This window comes from Peromyscus californicus, unplaced genomic scaffold (assembly GCF_007827085.1).
Source record: "Peromyscus californicus insignis strain IS unplaced genomic scaffold, ASM782708v3 Scaffold_3__1_contigs__length_106647218, whole genome shotgun sequence".
NCBI lineage: Eukaryota > Metazoa > Chordata > Mammalia > Rodentia > Cricetidae > Peromyscus > Peromyscus californicus.
This window is the reverse complement of record NW_026294551.1, coordinates 22,871,064-22,890,211: the sequence shown is the minus strand read 5'-3', so window position 1 is coordinate 22,890,211 and position 19,148 is coordinate 22,871,064. Positions and strand designations below refer to the sequence as shown.

The 19,148-nt window shown below is 45.4% G+C and overlaps 2 protein-coding genes across 2 annotated transcripts; both read right to left on the bottom strand.

The window, feature by feature from the left end:
- Window positions 1-8,296: 8,296 nt before the first annotated feature.
- On the bottom strand, window positions 8,297-12,601 carry Krtap29-1 (keratin associated like protein 29-1). Its single transcript, XM_052757685.1, has one exon. The coding sequence runs from the start codon at window positions 9,733-9,735 to the stop codon at window positions 8,671-8,673; it is 1,065 nt and encodes a 354-aa protein (XP_052613645.1). The 5' UTR covers window positions 9,736-12,601; the 3' UTR covers window positions 8,297-8,670.
- A 2,353-nt stretch (window positions 12,602-14,954) lies between these two features.
- LOC128123430 (keratin-associated protein 16-1) lies at window positions 14,955-16,811 on the bottom strand. Its single transcript, XM_052759811.1, has one exon. The coding sequence runs from the start codon at window positions 16,809-16,811 to the stop codon at window positions 15,330-15,332; it is 1,482 nt and encodes a 493-aa protein (XP_052615771.1). The 3' UTR covers window positions 14,955-15,329.
- Between the last annotated feature and the right edge of the window lie 2,337 nt (window positions 16,812-19,148).

Below are 19,148 nucleotides of genomic sequence, written 5' to 3'. Positions count from 1 at the left end.
ATTAATTTACAGTAGTATAAGCTTGCAGGAACTTCTTACCCATCACATGACCAAGGAATCAGCACAAGAAGTCAAAAGAACATAATTGGGGGCGGGAGGGATTTGGTATGTTCACTGCACAATGTCTCCCCAGTGAAGCATGGAAACTCAGTTCTAGGACTAACACACACACACACACACACACACACACACACACACACACACACACCCAGCATGCCTCTATTGGACGATCTGTTGGCTGGGCACTGGCAGATGTCTATACCAGCACTTGTCTGAACACTTGAGTTCCCATGCTTTATCAATCCCTTTGTTTAGGTTTCCCATTTTCCTATATTCAGTCGAGATCTCTGTCGATTCTGCAGGATTCCAAGCTGCCTTTTCTTAAAGTGACTTTACATAATTTAGTTTTGATCTTTTGTAAGGTAAATTTCCAGTCTGGAATGGCATCTAACTGTGGCTCCCAGCCTGTGGTGAGTCTTCACTAACACCACTGTGCCATGAGTACCCATGGTGGAATTTACCTTCTAGTATAGCTCACACTATCTCTTCATGATATTTCTAAGTGTGTTCCAAATTTGGGTCTACAAAACTTTCTCTCCTCTTCTAAGGTCTTTAAAAATGGGAATTCTCAGTGAGGTAGAACTATCATTGTAATGATGAAGTACAATTGTCACCACAGTGTTTCCTGGGCTTATGCGTGTGTGTGCATGTGTGTGTGTGTGTGTGTGTGTGTGTGTGTGTGTGTGTATGTGTACATGTATATATGTGTATGTATGTGTATGTGTGTGTGTACCTCCATCCACCAGATTATAACCTAATATCACCTGATTCTTATAACTCACACACATCATATACCTTCCTCCATCGATATAGCATATTGGAGATTATACCATAATTAAATTAGTGTTCTTACCATTGAAATCAAACATGAAAGATTATTTCTGGCTTAGCTTCTTTAATACATTTTTATTTTTATTTGTTCCTTGAAAATTGCATCTATAGAAGCACTAAATTAAGTGGAATAAAATAGGCTTTTTCAAAAAAATTAAAAATAGGCTTTTTCTGTATGTCTGCCGTTGGTGCAAACACAGGCAGGTCTTGTGGGGGATATTTGGCTTCAACTTGGGTTCTTTATCCTGCACTCTTCAACTCTCTTGAGCATGTTGGTGTTGAGCCGTTGTTCTTCGCTACCTGAGACTGCCTTCTCTCTTCTGAACTGCCCTTAGGGGTCTTTTGCCCTTTGGCTTCTGTCGGACCTGTGCATCTACTCTGTAATTTTCAGTCACCCCACCTTTCCTCCTCAGCAGCTATGCCATCAACAGCTTATAGAAAGATTTAAAAATTGACTCAAAAGGGGTGCATTTCCAGAACAGCAGGCCCTAGATAGCAGGCCTTACCCAACCTCAAAATGGACACAGCGATTTCTTCCCTCCCCAGAGCTCCTTTGAGAAACCTCAATTTACAACACTAGAATGAAGTTACATTCCAGATGCTTCCTCCAGGTGGGAAGTGTAAACTGGAAGGCCTGAGTTGCATAAATACCTTGATAAGTAGGGCATGCATTCTTGCCTGTCTCTTATTATCACTGGGCTCATGGTGGTTGTAACCTGACTTGGCCAGAAAGCCTGCAGATCCCTTCTAAACAAAAGCATTCCTCATCCAAGACAGCAAAAGACAGGAATCAAGCTCTTTATCTTAAGCCAGATTCTTGCTTACAACAAAGACTCAGATAAAAAGGAACAAGTTTCAATGAGGCTGGACCCTTGAGACTGATCTCAGCAGAATTAACCCAGTTCTTCCTAAGCACCCCAGCTTAAGTGTCTAATAGTAATAAATTTAACAGAGCATAAATATATGAAGCAAACAACCCATTAAGACCCAAAGCAAATTCCCCATGAGACAGTCTTCCCACACATAAATAGGTGAGTAAATGAGGAAATATTATTTCAATTAAGATCCATTGGTAAAAGGATTCGCATAGCCTAAGAAGCCTTCCCAATGATACCAATGTATCAAAAAATAACATGTGGCCAGGCCTGGTGACATATGCTTGTAATCCCAGCACTTCAGAAGCAGAAGCTGGGGGAATCTCAAGTTCCAAGCCAGCCTGGGCTACACCATGAGACCATGTCAGAAAAGTACAAAAGTGTATGTTTACATACATGTCACAAGGGCTGAAAACATACACACATCTCAAGAGCAGGTTACCTTTATAACAGAAGAAAAAGTGGAAAACTGAAATGGGAAAATGGAAAAGACAGAGAGACACAAACAGACAGACACAAGCACACCACAGAGAGAAGGGCGGGGAGGGAGAGGGAGAGGTGGTAGGAGATTTTAATTCCTCTTGATTTTGAAGTGACAGCTATAATTGAAAAAACACGGAATTTGCTGCTTAGGAAGCACCTCTGAGTGGGAATATGATTTGTTGCTGAGTTTGTAACGACTCCTCATCTAACTCATGATCCACAAACTCTAAACACATCAACTCCTCAAAGATGGATGGAGACTTATACAAGGAGTCTGGCATTCTTGATTTACTGTAACAGTGAAGAACGAAGTCGGACTGAGTGCCCCTGAAAGAATAGAGCACAAGGAATGTCTGTGTTAGGCTGGAAACATATGGGCTTGGCTTCTGTCTTGTCAGTTGATGGGAAAGGCTGTTTTCCAAAGACAAAACCACTCCCAGACACTGAGATCTAAGTCCGCGTCCCTGTACACTCTGCATGCTATGTCCAGAGCAGTTAGAGGCTGGAAGTGTAACACATTGGTCTTTGAGAAATCTTAGAAAACAAGAGATGCTCAGTGTGTTGAGACAGACAAACACCATGTCAGCTGTTCAAGTTCCTGCAAGGTATATACCTCTAAGTTTGATCTCTCAAAAAAAAAAAAAAATACTAGAATGGCTTGTTCAAAGGACCCTTTGTGAATGCCTGGAAAAGAGAAAACATACCTACCACCAATTAGACCAAGTCATTTCAAACCATTCAACTGTTTGTTTTTGCTAGATTATACTGATAAGTGAAACTTGGTGGAAATAATTCTGGATTCTGCAGGACAGTTGAAAGATCTCTCCTAATGCCTTAGGAAAACAATGTGAGGTATGGATTGAGTTCAGTGGCAATTTGCCCAGACCTGTCTTGTTGCTTTTAGCATCTTATTTCATCCAATACTAATGAGAATTTAACCCCAATTCAAGCAGAGATCCTAGTTAGAAATGTGTCAGATGGATAATTCCCCAAACAGCCTGCCACAGATCCACAGGACTGCCTAGGATAGGATTGTAGAGCATCGGGAGGTTGCTGGAGGAAGATATGGACTCACTTGTTAGGTTCTTGACCTTACTTGGCTCAGATCCTAAGATAGAGGCTCTTGGCTAAGCCACACCTATATTTCTGGCCCACAGAGACACCAAGATACTATATGTTTGTTGCTACAAACTACTGCATTTTGAAATAATTTATTTTGAAGCATAGATCATTAACACAATTAAACAGATCCCATGTATAAAATGTATAGTTCATAAGCATGCGTGTGTGTGTGTGTGTGTGTGTGTGTGTGTGTGTGTGTGTGTGTTTACGTGTGTGTACAGGTGCATGTGCACATGTGTGTGCTTATAAAGACCACAGGTCAACTTCAAGAATTATTTCTCAGGGACCTTATGTTATGGTGTTTTGGGGGCCAGGTCCATCTCCTCAAATATTTTCATTACCCATACCAGACATCAGCAAGCCTGAGTTTTCAAATATCACTTTGCAACATTTTTGACCTATCAAGTTTATTTTGGTAAATAAATTAATCAACTTTTGCAGTGCTGGGATTGAATCTACAGTTTTCCACATGCTAGGCAAGTGCTCAACCCCTGAACTATAGCTGTAACCCTCTTTTTACTGTTTAAAAGTTTTGAGTTCAAGGGTTGCCTTGAACTAATTCTGTTTCTTGGCAGGTCTTGAACCTGAGACCCTTCTGCCCCAATCTCCCAAGTAGCTAGAATTAGCTATTAAACTAGCAACTGGGCTACCAGATCCAACTGTCTTATTCCTTTTATTGTCTAAGTTATGGGTTTCTCAACTTATTGCTGGTCCTCTGCCACCACACTAACTATAGGCTCTACACTTGTTGGGTATAAAGATGGGTTGGGAAGATCTGTGGGTTTTTTTTGTTTGTTTGTTTATCATGCTTGGCGTCAGTTCAGATATTGTGGCATTTATTTGCTCCTTGTAGATTTGCTAGAACTTGTCCATAAAACCTCCTGTTATGAGCAGAGTTCTGCCCAGCCTGAACATGCTCATAACTAAACCTCATTTACACTTATGCCTTGAGTAGAAGAGCGATTTTTAAAAACCCAAAAGAAACATGTCAACACCTAACCAGCAGTAGACATATTTTCTCCTTCTTTCCTTCCTTTTCCTTTCTTTTTTTACATCTGCTTTGAATGTTTAAAGAAATGTAATTGAAACAAAACATTGTCCATGATAGTGATGTTCCTTTGTAACTTCTCCTTTTAGGCCATTTCTACCCTCAGCTGCAGCCTCTTCCGTGATTTCATTGTGGATCATTCTTGCAGCTGTTATTTATCGAAACCTGGAGATAGTCTGTACTATCCACAAGGTGTGTAAATAGCATCTAGCTTAGGATTTGCAAACTTCAAGATTTATATATGCAACATGAAATTGTGTATTTATTTATTTTTGTCTCAAATTGCTTTAAAGTGTTGCATTTGGGGGCTGGGGAGTTGGCCGAGTTGGTCAAGTGCTTGGTCTGAGAGCATGCACGCCTGAGCTTGATCCTCAGGACTCACATAAAGGTGAAGTAGGCATGGTGATGGGCACTTGAAATCCTAGTACTGGAGAGGCAGACACAGGAGATTCTGTGGGGTGGGCTGGCTGGTGCACTGTAGGCCCCAGTACGAGAATAACTAGACAGCCATACCCCCCACCAAAAAAAAATCTCCACATTTTTCTGTTTTAAGTTTGTTTTTTAATCCCCTCCTGTCTCAACAAAAATCTATATGGAATCAACCCCACAAGTGTGCTTTGTGTGAGAAAAAAATAAAAACCTGCTCTTGCCATTCTGTTGGAAACAGAAGGGCTCTGGGGCCCTGTGTGGTAGTGCATGGAATTCAGGGTTTTTTTTCCCCTCTTTTCTCTGTATATTGACTCAGAGATTCCACAGTATCTCTATGTGAATATGAACAGTTAACATTTGACAACACATATGTCTACTTTCTCTTGTGTAATTTTTTAACTTTAAAAAACGTAGGTTGTAGAGTGCTGGGGAGATCACTTAGTGGGTAGAAGCTCTTGACATGCATGTGTGAAGACTTGAGCACCCACATAGAGCCAGGAGTAGCCAGGCATTTGGCCTATAACCCCAGCACTCTGTGGGGCAGAGAAAAAAAGACTTACCTGGGGCTTGCTAGCTACAAACCTAGCTCCAGGTTCAGTGAGGACCCTGTCTCAAGGCAACAAGACAGAGATAGAGCAGGACCCCTGACATCCTCTTTTGGCTTCCATACACATATGCATGGGCACGATCATATCCACACACCTATGCATGTGAACCACACCCATATACACACACCAAAACAAGGTGCAGGAGGTCAACAAAGGATAGATTGGAGATGTTGTTCAGGTTAAGTGAACATTTTGACAGCACAGCTTCTCCTATGGTGTGTCTAATTGAGAAGTTTAACAGACATCCTTGCAGTTGAAGGTGACACTTTTAAAATAAAATTCTCAAGCCAGCAAGATGACTCAACAGCTGAAGATGGTGATGTCAGTGTGATCCCCAGCACCCACATGATGGATGAAGAGAACTGACTCCTACAAGTCATCCTCTCACCTCCACACGAACATCATGGCACATGCCCACACACATACACATATGCAAAATAATAAACAAATGTAATTTTTTTGTTATATTTCTTTCCAAATAGGAGGAGAACTGTGGAGCATAATCCCAGCATTTGGGAAGCAGAGGCAGGCAGATCTCTGTGAGTTCCAGGTTGCCAAGACTATGTAGGAAAAAAAAAACCTGCTGATGATGACTTGAGCCCTGCCACTAAATGAGAGAATCATCAGAACCTGTAGGATTTTATTTAGAGTTGGCAATCCCTATGATAACTTTGCTTGTTTTTCAATCTTTTCTTGTTTTCTCCTGGAAAGGAAAGATGGTGGTCCATTTTAAACTTTAAATGTGTAAGGGTTGTTTTGTTAAAATACAGCTTAGTATGTACACAAAGAACTGGACACTTTTCTCTCAGAAGAGAACTAACTGTGGCCTTTGACGTTTGACTTCTATAACGACATCATCCTCAGGATTGGTCACCCTAACTTCATATTTTGTAGGCACATTGTAGGCTGATCTATAGGTGATGTAGATTGACTAAGGGGATCTGACTCAACGTCTTAATGTTTCTATAGCTGGGTAATGTGGGTATAGTTTGCTGGTATAAAGTTCTACCTTTGATTGTTTTTTTAATCTCAATTTGTAGCTTTTTGAAACAAGATTTTAGTTATCTCAATATTGTGGCAATTATGTCTGCTACTACTGTCATACAGGCCTGTTGCTCAGCGTCAAGGCATACAGAGGGCAGCTACAAGTAGCAATACAAATGGTGGCCAAGAACATGGGCTGTCAGAGTAAGAGTCCTTGCTGGTGGTCAGCAATACTTTGACTCTTAAGTCCCGAGTGTGTCGTGGAAAGTTCTCCAATGTGAGTGTGTAGATCTGAACTTTCTTCGATGTCATTGTGAGAGAGAGCTACTGGCCACCTCAGCTTTTCACTGCTACCAAACAGGGCTAAAATTTGATGACTAGTCAGACTCCAAGCCTTTTGATGGATAAACTTTCTGAATGGACCTACTCCATCAATAAACAGGATGTAACTAAAACCTGTCTGCACAGATAGTGTGTCATTTTCGCACAGGTCTCTCTGTTTAGTTGATGTATACCTGTCAGGAATCTTGCCCCAGCTAAGAAACATATTTATTTATTTTTTTGTTTCTTTTAAATCGGCCATTAAATAACTTAATTGTAAAAAGACTTAGCTGGGCAATGATGGTGCACACCTTTAATCTCATGACTTGGGAGTCAAAGGCAGGTGAATCTCTGGGTTCGAGGCCAGCCTGGTCTACAGAGCAAGTTCCAGGACAGCTAGGGCTACACAGAGAAACCCTGTGTCTTAGTTAGGATTTCTATTGCTGTGAAGAGACACAATGGCCACAGCAACTTTTATAAAGGGAAACATGTAATTGGGGTGGTTTTTTTAAAGCTCAGAGGTTTAGACCATTACCATCATGGTGGAAATCAAGGCAGCTTGCAGTCAGACATGGTGCTGGAGAAGGAGCTGAGAGTTCTATATCTTGCAGGCAACAATAAGTAATCTGTCTCACTGGGTGTGGCTTCAGCATATATGAGACCTCAAAGCCCACCTCCACAGTGACACACTTCTTCCAACAAGAACATGCCTCTCAATACTACCACTCCCTTTGGGAGCCATTTTTTTTTTCAAACCACTATACCCTAACTTGGAAAAAAACAAACAAGCACACCTAGTATTAAGTGAATTAGCCCTAAGCTCTCCTCCATGTCCAATATCTCAGATTTATTTACTTACTTGTATGTGGATGGTTTTGATCTGGTTTTGGTTTGGTTTGATGTGGGCTCTCTGTAACCCAAGGTGACCTGGAATTCATTATGTATCTGAAGGTGACCTTGAACTACCATTTCTCCTCACAGGTGCTGGGATTGGAGGCATGCACTATCATGCCTGATTTATGAGGTGCTCTGGATCTAGCCCAGGGCTTCATGCATGCCAGGTAAGCATCTTACGAATCAGCTGCATCCCTGGTCGCTTCAGTTACTTCTGTGACGGCATCTCCTTATGTACCCTGGGCAGCCCAGAGCTCATTATCCTCTCAGCCTCCAGGGTGCTGGATTTAAAGGTATATTACTCCACACTCATCCCCTAGGTTTATGTTCATCTATAGCTTTCCTGAATTATCTCTGTCTTGGGTTTTTCAAACCCACTCATGATGGGGAAACTGAGATCACTCAATTCCAAAGAGTTCTTGGTGGTGAAAGGTTAGAAACCGGATAATTACTTATCTTTCCTCCCAACTTGAGCATCTGTAGTTCCAGACACCTGCTACCCATGTAAATCAAGGCAGACCCACGACCAGAGGGCTCAGGGTCAGTGTATTCAAACATGACCTCAATGAAATCCGTGTGTACTGGGTGGAAAGGAATGAAAGCAGTCTATAAGTCTTACTTATTATACTTAACCACTCACATTTTTATTAGCAGTTGGTAGCAAAAGCATCTCCAGAAAGACCAGGCAAAACCAAAAGAAAGAAGAATTGGAGAGAAGGCTTTGCTGACGTGAAATGAACTGACATCGGGAAATGCGTGCTGTAGAGAAGATCATGCCTGCTGACACATCATCCTGGGGTATGATCTCAGAGCTGATGCATTCTCTCCCCAGCACTTGGAGAGAACCTGAGTCCGAACTCCAGGAAAGCCAGAGAGGGTAGCGTCTGTGCAGGGCTGGAGGCAGACACCCACAGGATGGCTCCACGCTTGTGGACTGTAGCACATCCTCAGAAGAGCTATGAAGTATTCCATCGTGAAGATGGGCCTCAGGGAGGCTGGACTCACAGCTAGGTTGTCAGGAAGCAGACGCGCAGGTGCCTGCTTGGCACACATTAGAAGAAGTTGGTGGACAGCAACCGGGGCCATTGCTGGAAGGTTTGCCTAAACCAGTCACACAGCAAGGGGGTGGGCAGGAAGGAGATTGGCAGCTGCTCTGATTGGAAGCGGGTCCAGATTGGCAGCCGCTCTGACTGGAAGTGCGTCCACTGCCAGTCAGTCTGCCAGAAACCATAACACATGAAGTTGATTTGCCGCTACTCTTTCCACAACAGGGAGACTGGCAGGTAACCACCGGCTGACAGATGCAGGAGCCTGGAGGTGCTGGTTGACAGTGAAGTGGCTGGCAAGAGGCGGGCACACAAGTTTGAGTGCAAGAACTGAACACACAAGTTAATGGCTGGCAGGAGACAGGCATGCAGGGAGCTGACTGGCAGGGCTTGAGAATATAGCAGACAGGTTGGTAATAAACTGACTCGCAGAGCTGACCTTTATCTTTGATGGGTTGATGTGACCCTCCTTGGCAGCAGGTTGGTTGGCATGGACCAGCCTCACAGCTGACTGGTAGGCACAGGATCTCGCCACAGGAAGTTGCTTCAGAGCAGGATGGCTGGCAGGATCCATCATCATCGTCGTAGGTGGATGGGCCACATGATGCCTGGCATGACTCTGATGTGCAGACGGGTTCCTGGCTGGAGGTCTGGTGGCAGGGGCTATTATCACAGCACGTCGTGTGACAAACTGCAGATTTCACACAGGAGGGCTGGCATGAGGCAGCTGGATGAGGAGGCCCACCGGTGTCAGGTGCACAGCAGGCTGCGTGTGAACCTATGGGTTGGCAAACAAAACCCACACAGGAAGTGTCTGGAAAACAGGTTGATGGACAAGAAACCTGTTCAGAGGTAACTGGGGCACTGTTGGATGGTTTGCAGTTTTCTTGATGTATAACCAGTTGCCATGTCCTACTCTGGCAGGAACTGGGCAAACGGATAGCATTTCTAATGCTGCCACCATTGGAGCATGTGGAGATGGTGGGCACAGGTGGGACAGCCTTGGGATTTCCAGGACAATGGCTGTCTCTCATGGTGTCCCTGCTAGCCTGGCTGGGAAGCTACAAGCTCAGTCTGAGTCTGAAAAAGCATCTTATTTCAAGGGGATTTTATAGCCCTTCCCTGGGGTGTTGGCACCACCCACAGCATCTTTCCTTGTTATTGTTCTTATTCATTTGCATATAAACATCAGATTAGTGCTTCAGGAGCTGGGGAAGATGCCCCCACTTAAAAATAACAAACCTGTCTGCTGAGCTAGGAGTTCTCTTCGCCCGAATTTGGAGGCACAGATGCCATTGTGGAATGAGCTGTCTCCTTTACGGGTTGTTTCTCAGCCTCACCAACGCAGCAGGCTTTCCTCACTACCCTCTCATCAGGAGGCCTCCCCCAAGCGGAAGCCACTCTTCCTCAGGTACGCAGGTCTGTGCCATTAGGATCAGGTGATGCACTGACGGAATCTCGAGAGAGGTATGATAGCAAAGACAGAGAAGAGAAAACGAGTCGGTGGATCCTGAGGGTGTTGAAATGTGCCCCCTCTCTACAGAATCTTAGCTTTCAAATTGCTGCCAACAAGTAACAGCTGTTAAAGCTTCCATTCACTGCACACTTGCCATATATGATCAAGCCCTTGGTGGTATTTTCATTTATCCTTGAAATGACCTTAGCTAGTAAGTATTCTTGGCATCCTGATTTTTAAAAGTAGCAAAACAAACTCAGAGTTTGAATTTGATTAAAAACAAAATTCAAGTCCAGAGTGATTGTTCTCAAAATCTCTGCTCAACTGGATCTCCCGGGGAGGTGCAGAGAAAAGGACTCATACTGTGGAGGCGGAGGAATGGCATTCACACAGCAAGGCTGGCCCACAAGCAGCGTGTCCAGGCCCTGCAATGGAGGTCATCTCCCCAACACAGTGTGGTGCTGGCTGACTCAAATGAGTTGAATGTTTATCTCTAATTAGTAATACACCCAGAGATAATCTTTTCATTCGGAAATTTAAAATACAAACATTTAGTCAAGCATGGCAGATCACCCCTATAATTCTGATAGTTGGAAAGCTGAGGCAGAAGGATGGCTGTAGGTTCAAGCCCAGTGTGGGTCACACAGTAAGTTCCATGTCAGCCTGAACCAGGGTATGAGAAACTTCTCAAAAACTTCTGGGAAAGAAAAACAAACCTTCAAATATCTCATGAAGGAGTATTAACTCATAAAATGGAGGTTAACAGCTTATGAATTCCACAAATATAAAATGTCAACAACCAGAAATACCAGATCGTCTCCACAAAGCCTTTGAAAGTTCAAGCAATCTCTTCCAAGAAGAATCTGTGGTGCTCTCTCTGGCCCTGTCTCCTTTTCCTCTAGGCTCACCTGGGTGCTGCACCACCGACTGATTCCAGCATCCCACGGAAGTGCCCATCTTGGCCTCATTCCTGCGGGAGGCGTGCGATGGAATGGAAAGATGATGGTGTAGGATGGCAGGCAGGGCTAGTCTTGACTTCTGGCTTTGCAGCTCATTCTGTGGAACAGGTTTGCTCATTACCCACGTCTTCAAAGTACCGAGCCATCATAAATTGCCTTGATGTTTCTTAGGTTAAATCAGCTGCCTCCGAAAGAGTTGAAATGGCTAAAGATTCTGGAGAGGGCTTGGCAAAGGAGCAGCTATGGAATCCTGTCATATTGGCCCCCTCTCCACCCTCTACTTTAAAAGAAGATAAGCCCCTAATGAGAGTCATGTCTGGAAGACATTCACCCTTGCCACTGAAGAGCCCTTCCCTATCACTGTCTTTCCTGTCATGGCATGGATGGCTTCTGGCATCTACCTTTTCATGATGCTTACTCTGTCGTCTTTAAAACTGCAGACGTTCTACACCCCTATAATTCTACTACTTGGAAAGCTGGGGAATATGTTTTATTCTGGAATATGTCTACCCCCAAGTTCTTCATCTCCCAAGAGAAATACATTTAGTCTCACCAAATAAGTTGACCAAACTAGAAAATATAAAAATATTTGAAAAATCACATCAATTTCAATTTGAAAAAATGAAACTCTATACAGAGATACACCAGTTGCATAGATAGAAAGTGCCATTTTTCATCTATATTTTCTCTAAGTGATTCTGCTTTTGCTTCCTTAAAAAAAAATGCCCCGATCAAGAGAGATTTTTATTTTCAATCAACTTAATGTGATTGAAGGCACTGAAGACATCAACAATGTCATTCAAAGACATTTCCTGACTGCAACAAGAAATTCAATGATGGGGCTGGAGAGAGGACTGGGTGTTTAGGAGTGCTGTCTCCACAGCCGTGGAGACCAGAGTTCAGATGCCACATAAAGAGTCAGTCATGACCTCACTATTGTTGGAGTTTGAGACAGAAGGATCACTAGCGTTTGTTGGTCATCAGCCCAGCTTCAGTGTGAGTTCCTGTGTCCATGAAATAAGTCAGAGAGTGATGGAGTGGGACCAGTGAAGTAAGTCCTCTGGCTACAGAGCACACTCACACCTGCACAACACAAGCATGTTCACTATGTAAAATCTCTCTGCTTCTCTCTCTCTGTCTCTGTCTCTCTCTGCTTCTCTGTCTCTCTCTGTCTCTCTCTCTCTCTCTCTCTCTCTCTCTCTCTCTCTTTCTCTCTCCATCTCATATAGTGATCAATTATAATTTAAAAAAAAAGACTTTGCACCCAACTTTAAGTTTGAAATAATGTATGTTACTTATTAGCTGCAACTACCCTGAAAATATATATGTGTGTGTATTTATATATGTATATTTAAGATATACATATCTTCCTTGTATCTGTGTATTTATGTGTGTATATTCATACATATATATGTATGGATTGTTTTTATACTTTAGAAACACATATGATCTTCTAGGGATTATTTTAATCAATCAACATCTTTATTAGGGATCACCAGTGTTACTGCATATAGCTATATCTTCCATTTACTTTCACTGCAGCATAATACTTTGTTGTGTTAATTAAACCACATTTTATTTGTCTCTTCATTGGCGCTTGGCTTGTTTTGTCTTACACATAGAGGAGAAACAGGGCAGGGGGAAATCCCACCTTGAAGAATAATGGTGATTTACATAAAACGCTAAGTCTAGTGCCTAACACAGAAGCTGAAAACCCTGGCTAACTGCTCTTGTGACTTTGGAAGGAGAGAAACTAAATCCTAAGGTCCTGTTATGGCAGTAACTCTACTGCCCATGTGCAGATAAGTTTTGCCATCGACTTTCTCCCTCCACCATCACCAAATTTACTGATTCTCCTGTGGCTGATTGCAGGACTCCCTGGGGATGTCTGGCAACACCTGGCTGGTTAAGGGACCAGGAATTATGTTTAATGATATCCAAGACTCCTCAGTGAGCAACTGTCCCATCCAAATGCCCACAGTGACAAAGCTGAGAAGCCCTGGCCTGTCCTCTTCCTGTGACTATGGTGGTTCAAGTTAGACCTGGAGGGCAGGAGACCACCCTCCATTCTGTGTGCAGAGGATGTGGCTGCTTTGAAGGGACCGTGCGCATGAAGGTGTAAGAGGTGACATTAAGATGACGAGTGTCTGTGGGGATCAGAACATAAAACCCTCCCACAAGAAACCCCCTTGCCCAACCCTCCCTCCTGCGAACAAGACTCCTCCCATTTGTTGTTTTCATTCCTCTTTGACCCCCAGAGATTTGTTTCTTCCATTTTCTCTGCATTCAGGGCCATGTCTTCCCACTGAGCTCTCCATGCCAAGGCCAGAGAGATTTTCCAAAACTCATTTTTCTTCATGTCCTTGCCCTGGATACAGGCCCTTGGTCCTTCACACAAACCTTTCACCAGCCCAAGCCTCCATCTAGCACACAAGGCCCTCTCTTGGAAGATCATTGCCTGCTACCCAGGCTCAGGGCTTACCTTCCCTCTGAGGACACCTCTGCCCAAGCGTCACCTCATGAGCAGTCTGCTCCCAGCCTCGTTCCTTTGTAAGTACTTTTCCTTCCTAGAAAGGCCCTTCTTCTCTGTACCTGGTTCATTCTTTCTTGTACCACAAGATATGAGCCCTCTGCTTGGCATAAAGGAATATAATAACTGTCTCATCACTGTGTGTCACCACATCACAGAGTGATCGCCCAAAGACTGGGGACTGAGACTTCTGTCTTTCATTCCTAGAGCATAACACTATCCTTGTCACTTACCTAGCAGCTGTTCTAGAATGGCCACTGGTTGGAAGGATAAGTAGGTTGGAAGGGAGGGAGAGAGGAAGGGAGAGAAGGGAAGGAGGGAGGGAGGGAGGGAGGGAAGGAAGAAGGGAAGGAGGAAAGAAGGGAGGACAGAAGGAAATAAGGACACGAAGGAAGAAAGGAGAGATGGAAAAGAGAGATGAAGGAAGGGAGGAAGGGGAGAAAAACAGGGGAGAGAAAGAAGGGGGGATGAAAGAGAGGAAAGGAAGGGAGGGACAGAGAAAGAGGGAAAGAAGGAAGACTAGAAGGAAGGGAGAGAACAATGGACACTTTGAAGGGGAGGGGGAGTTAAGGGAGAGAGGTGGGAAGTAAGGAATGAAGAGAGGAAGAATAGAAAGGAAGAAGGGAGGGAAGAAAGCAAAGACTGAAGAATAGAAAGAAGCTAGTAAACAATAGATGCTTTAAAGGGAAGGGAAAAGAAAAAGAAAGAAGAAATGGAGGGAAAGAAGAAATAATTGAAGGAAAAGCGAGAACAATAACATCTTTAAAGGGAAGGGGAGAAGTGGAAAGGAAGAGGAGGGGGTTGGGGAGATGGAGGAAAGGGAGGGAGGGAGGGGGAAGAAGAGAGGGAAGGGGGAGGAAAGAAGGAAGAAGAGAAGAAAGGGGAGAAAACATACATGGAAGGAATAATGAATGGAGGTAAGGAGGGAATTGATGGATTCTGGGATGAATGAACAGATGGATGGATGGATGGATGGATGGATGGATGGATGGATGGATGGATGGATGAACAGATGGATGGATGAACAGATGGATGGATGATGGATGGATGGATGAATGGATGAACAGATGGATGGATGGATGGATGTACAGGTGAATGAATAGAGATTTATGGAAGAAGGGAGGGAGGAATGGTGAGATGGATGGATGGATGAAGGATGAGTGTATGGAGGCATGCATGGATGAATAGAAGGAAGGAGGGAGGGAAGGATAGAAGGCAGGAAGGATGGACAGAAGGAGGCTGGGGAGAGCCTCTCTCCAAGCTGAAGCATGACTCTGATGAGACTGTCACATTAAAAAGAAGAGCATGAACAGTGTGTCACTTCAACTTTGCTACTTTTATTGCACGATTATATATCTTGCTGAAGATGCCCCCAAGCAACACAATGCATGAGGACAGAAAGCATCTTGAGTAGCAAAGAGCCCAATGATGTGGCAGAGCAGCTCTCCTCCATGTAAGGACATCAGAAAACAAGGCCATTCCTTTCTCTGTGCAGGAGGCCTTCACTGGGGCCACTAGGAGGCTGGCACTTCTGATGAGTTCTATGAAGCATAGTAGATGGTGGATGGCAGTGTAGGAAGGAAAAGATTCTAGCTAAGTCATAATGAGCTGTGCACAGGGCTTTCCTGGTTTCTCTATGGTTTTTGGCTGTTGCTTGGCAGGAATTGGTGAGCTGAGGCTGGCTCAACGGTCAGCAGGCTTGCCGGCCGCAGGCTGGGGAGCTGCAGCCTCACGGGTGATCGGGCTGGCGGGTTTAATGTCGGAGGGCTGGCAGGGAGTCTCATCTGAGACCTCTGTCTTGCAGGGTGTTGAGTCGGCACAGTCAGGTTGGCTGGAAGTCGACTTTTTGCACTCAGGCTTAGAGTTGTCAGAATCGGTGCAAGGCTGTCGGGAGCAGACAGGGCGGTAAGAGTAGGAAGCCAGGCAGGTGGGGCGGCGCAGGATGGAATAGCAGGAGCGGTAGCAGGCAGGGCGGTAAGTGATGGATGTCACATATGGCTGCCTGAAGGTAATGGGCCCAGAGCAGATCGGGCGGCAGATCGGGCGGCAGGGAACAGGACTGCAAGGCTGCTTGCAGGAACTGGGTATATAGAAAGTGCGAGGTGGGCAGGCTGGTTGGCAGACAGCAGATGCAGAGGACCCCGGACGGCAGCAGAGTGGTTGGCAGGAGGTAGATGGGCAGGAAACAGGCTCACAGCAGACAGAACGGCATCGTTTGACTATGTAGCAGGAAGGTTGGCACGGGCTGGGCACACACACCGACGGTAGGCAAGGACTGGGCTCAGGGCAGACAGGTTGGCAAAGACTAGAGACACAACATGAGGAGTCTTGGCAGCTGCTAGAGACACATGATGGCTCACAAGGGCTCTGAACACAACAGACAGGACGGAGACAAACAGGTTCACACACCAGAGCCATACAGGCAGTTGACGGACAAACACTGGACTCTGAGCAAGGTGGCTCACAGGCACTGGAGCCACAGCAGACTGGCTGGCAGCTACTGGCTGCAGAGCAGACAGATGGACAGCAGCTAGGTGTCGGGCACACGGGCTGACAGCAAGCAGGCTCACAAACCACAGGCTCACAGACCATTGGTTGACAGGAAGCAGGCACAGTGCAGATAGCTGAGCAGCAGCTGGGCTCACAGATCACTGGCTGGCAGGATGCGGGCAAGCAGAGGATTGGCTGGCAGGGTGTAGTCTCACAACACACAGGCTGGCAGCTGCTCACGGAACAAGAAGGCTGGCACAGGGTGGCCTCACAGCACACCGGTTGAGCACAGGTACTCATAGAGCAGGAAGGCTGGCAGATGGTGGCCTCGCAGCACACAGGTTGACAGCAATTGCCCACAGAGCAAGAAGGCTCGCAAACAGTGGCCTCGCAGCACACAGGTTGAGCACAGCTGCTCACGGAACAAGAAGGCTCACAGATGGTGGTGGCCTCGCAGCACACCGGCTGGCAGCAACTGCTCACGGAACACGAAGGTTGACAGCCTTGTGAGCCACAGCCAGATGAGCCACAGCTGTCCTCACAAGTCACCAGCTGCCATGTCTGGCTCCGGCAGGAGCTCGGTAGGCAGACGGGTCCTCCACAGCTCACCTCAGTAGAGCAGAGGGAGACAGCTGGCAGGGAGGGGCATTTCCTAGAGCAGCAGCAGCCAGACATGGTGGAGGTACCTCTGCTTCTAGTGAGTGCTGGGAGGTAGCTGCCTGAGTGTGACATCTCTCCAAGGCCCTCCCTTATATAGTCCCTCACTGGTGCATGTTGTTTGGGGGGCCCCTGCCTCTTTTCCTCATTGTTGTTTGGGCCCTGTTTCTGGAGGAACCTCTTATTATGGCAATGTCTGTTGACCTAGAAGTTGTTTGTCTGCCCATAAAGAAGATGTTTATTTACTGACTTGCTAAATATGGGATCCTAGAAGCTACAGGTAGTCTTGGGATCAGCATCATCACTTCCACAGTGGATGGTCTCTGTATCCTAGCATCATGAAGAAGGAAAGAAGAAAAGAGCTTATAATTTAGCTACCTTCTACCTTTCCACTTCTACTCCTGGGTTAGGCTCAGATGTCTACATAAGTATGATCACCTACCCTGTAACAGGCAAACAAGCCAGGAGCAGGCTTACCACACTGTCATGATAAGCTCCGCAGAGGCACCCAGGGAGGGTTGGAGAGGCACAGTGAGGAGCTCCGTCATGGGTGGGACATCCAAACTGAACTGTCAGGGGCTCTGGTCCACAGCCTTCCTCTGAGGCTCAGATTATTCTCCCCAGTAACAGATGGGGAACTGGGGGGAACAGGAAAAGAAAAGTTAAGTCACTTGATGAAGGTTGCTTCTATCCTCACCCCAGGTAGGCTTTCAGCAAACCAAACTTCCTTCCCCAACCCTCGAAACAGGGTTTCTCTGTGTAGCCCTGGCTGTCCTGGAACTAGCTCTGTAGACTAGGCTGACCTCAAACTCACAGAGATCCACCTGTCTCTGCCTCCCCAGTGCTGGGATCAAAGGCGTGCGCCACTACTGCCCGGCTCAAATTTCTTATAGAAAAAAATGAATTTATTTACTATGCATGTGTGCGTATGTGTGTGCATACATGTGCCGTGCACACCTGTGGAAGTAAGAGGACAATTGAAGAGCCAGTCCTCTCCATCTACCATGGGGATTGATCCTGGGGATTGAACTCAGGTCATCAGGCTTGGTGACGAGTACCTTTACCTGCTGAGCCATCTCACTGGCTCCAAGACTGAACTTTCTCAGCAGACATCATCAATGTCACATATAATAGATTCAACCAAAGACGCCACCTTCCATCCTCTTCTATTAGCTGCCCGACCCATGAGCATTTGTTCCATCTGTCCCTGGAAAGCGCTAGACATACATTCTCCTTCTTCTCCTCCTATGTGTATCTCAAACATTCGGTGTATCGCCAGAGTATCCTTGTCTCAGATGCTGGCTGAGTGGTTGTGCCCATTCCCGGTGTGTGGTAGGCACCAGGGTATGGTGGTGGTACTGTTCCAGCTTGCACACAGGAAAGACCCCATTTTGAGAGATTTTGAGAGTTCTTAGAAGAAAGATACTGGAACCGGCAAGATGTCTTAGGGGGTAAAGGTGGCTATCACCAAGCTTTACAACCTGAGTTCGATTCTGGGGTCTCACATGGTAGAAGGAGAGAACCCACTCCTGAAAACTGTCCTCTGACCTCTGCACATATGCCACGCTCCATGCATACCCCCCACATACACACAAAATAAAGAAGTGTAAAAATATTGTTGTCTGATCATTTATCTGCATTTATTTTGTTGCTGAACTTATTTCTGCATCATAAGTTTTTGTTTCTTCCATTTCCTCTGGGATCTTTTTTCTTCCGTGCAACCTTCTCGTGTGGCTTTAGGACAATTGGTTCCTTTTCAGTGAGGGTCTTCTCAATGTGACAGGGGGAGCTCATGTACAGGTTAATCCCGCTGCGAGCTCGTAAGTGTGTCCGCGTATGCTAGCTACTTTGTTTACCAGACATGTTCAGTGACTAGAGAAGCTACAGCTACACTCAGAAGTTCAGCTTTACCCTCTGCATTTTTTTAACTCGGCACTCTTTTTTTTTTTTTTTTTTTTTCCACACCAACCCTGCGTCCAGCCCCACTGTTTGGCCTGGGCATGCCTCCCGACTCCAGCACAGTGTTTCTTTAAAGTGGCATCTCTCCAATACGCCAGTTGGTGGCATTTTGGATATGCACACTTTTGATGGCCTGGACAGTTTCATGGGTGTTCTTAAAGTGAACACAGAGGTTTGAACCACTTGATTTGCCTGATTTTCGTAGTTTTCTGGGTCAAGAGAATAGCCAACTATCTTCCCGGGTCACCTCAGGCCACTGACAGGGAGAGCAAATATTAGTTTTTTTAAAAAGGATGGTACTTCCAGGCTCCATGAAGTGGAAGGGAAAAAGTGGCTTTCCAGGTTGGTCTCTCAGGCACTGTGAGCAAGAGTCCTCTTTGCTGCTGTTTGAGATGA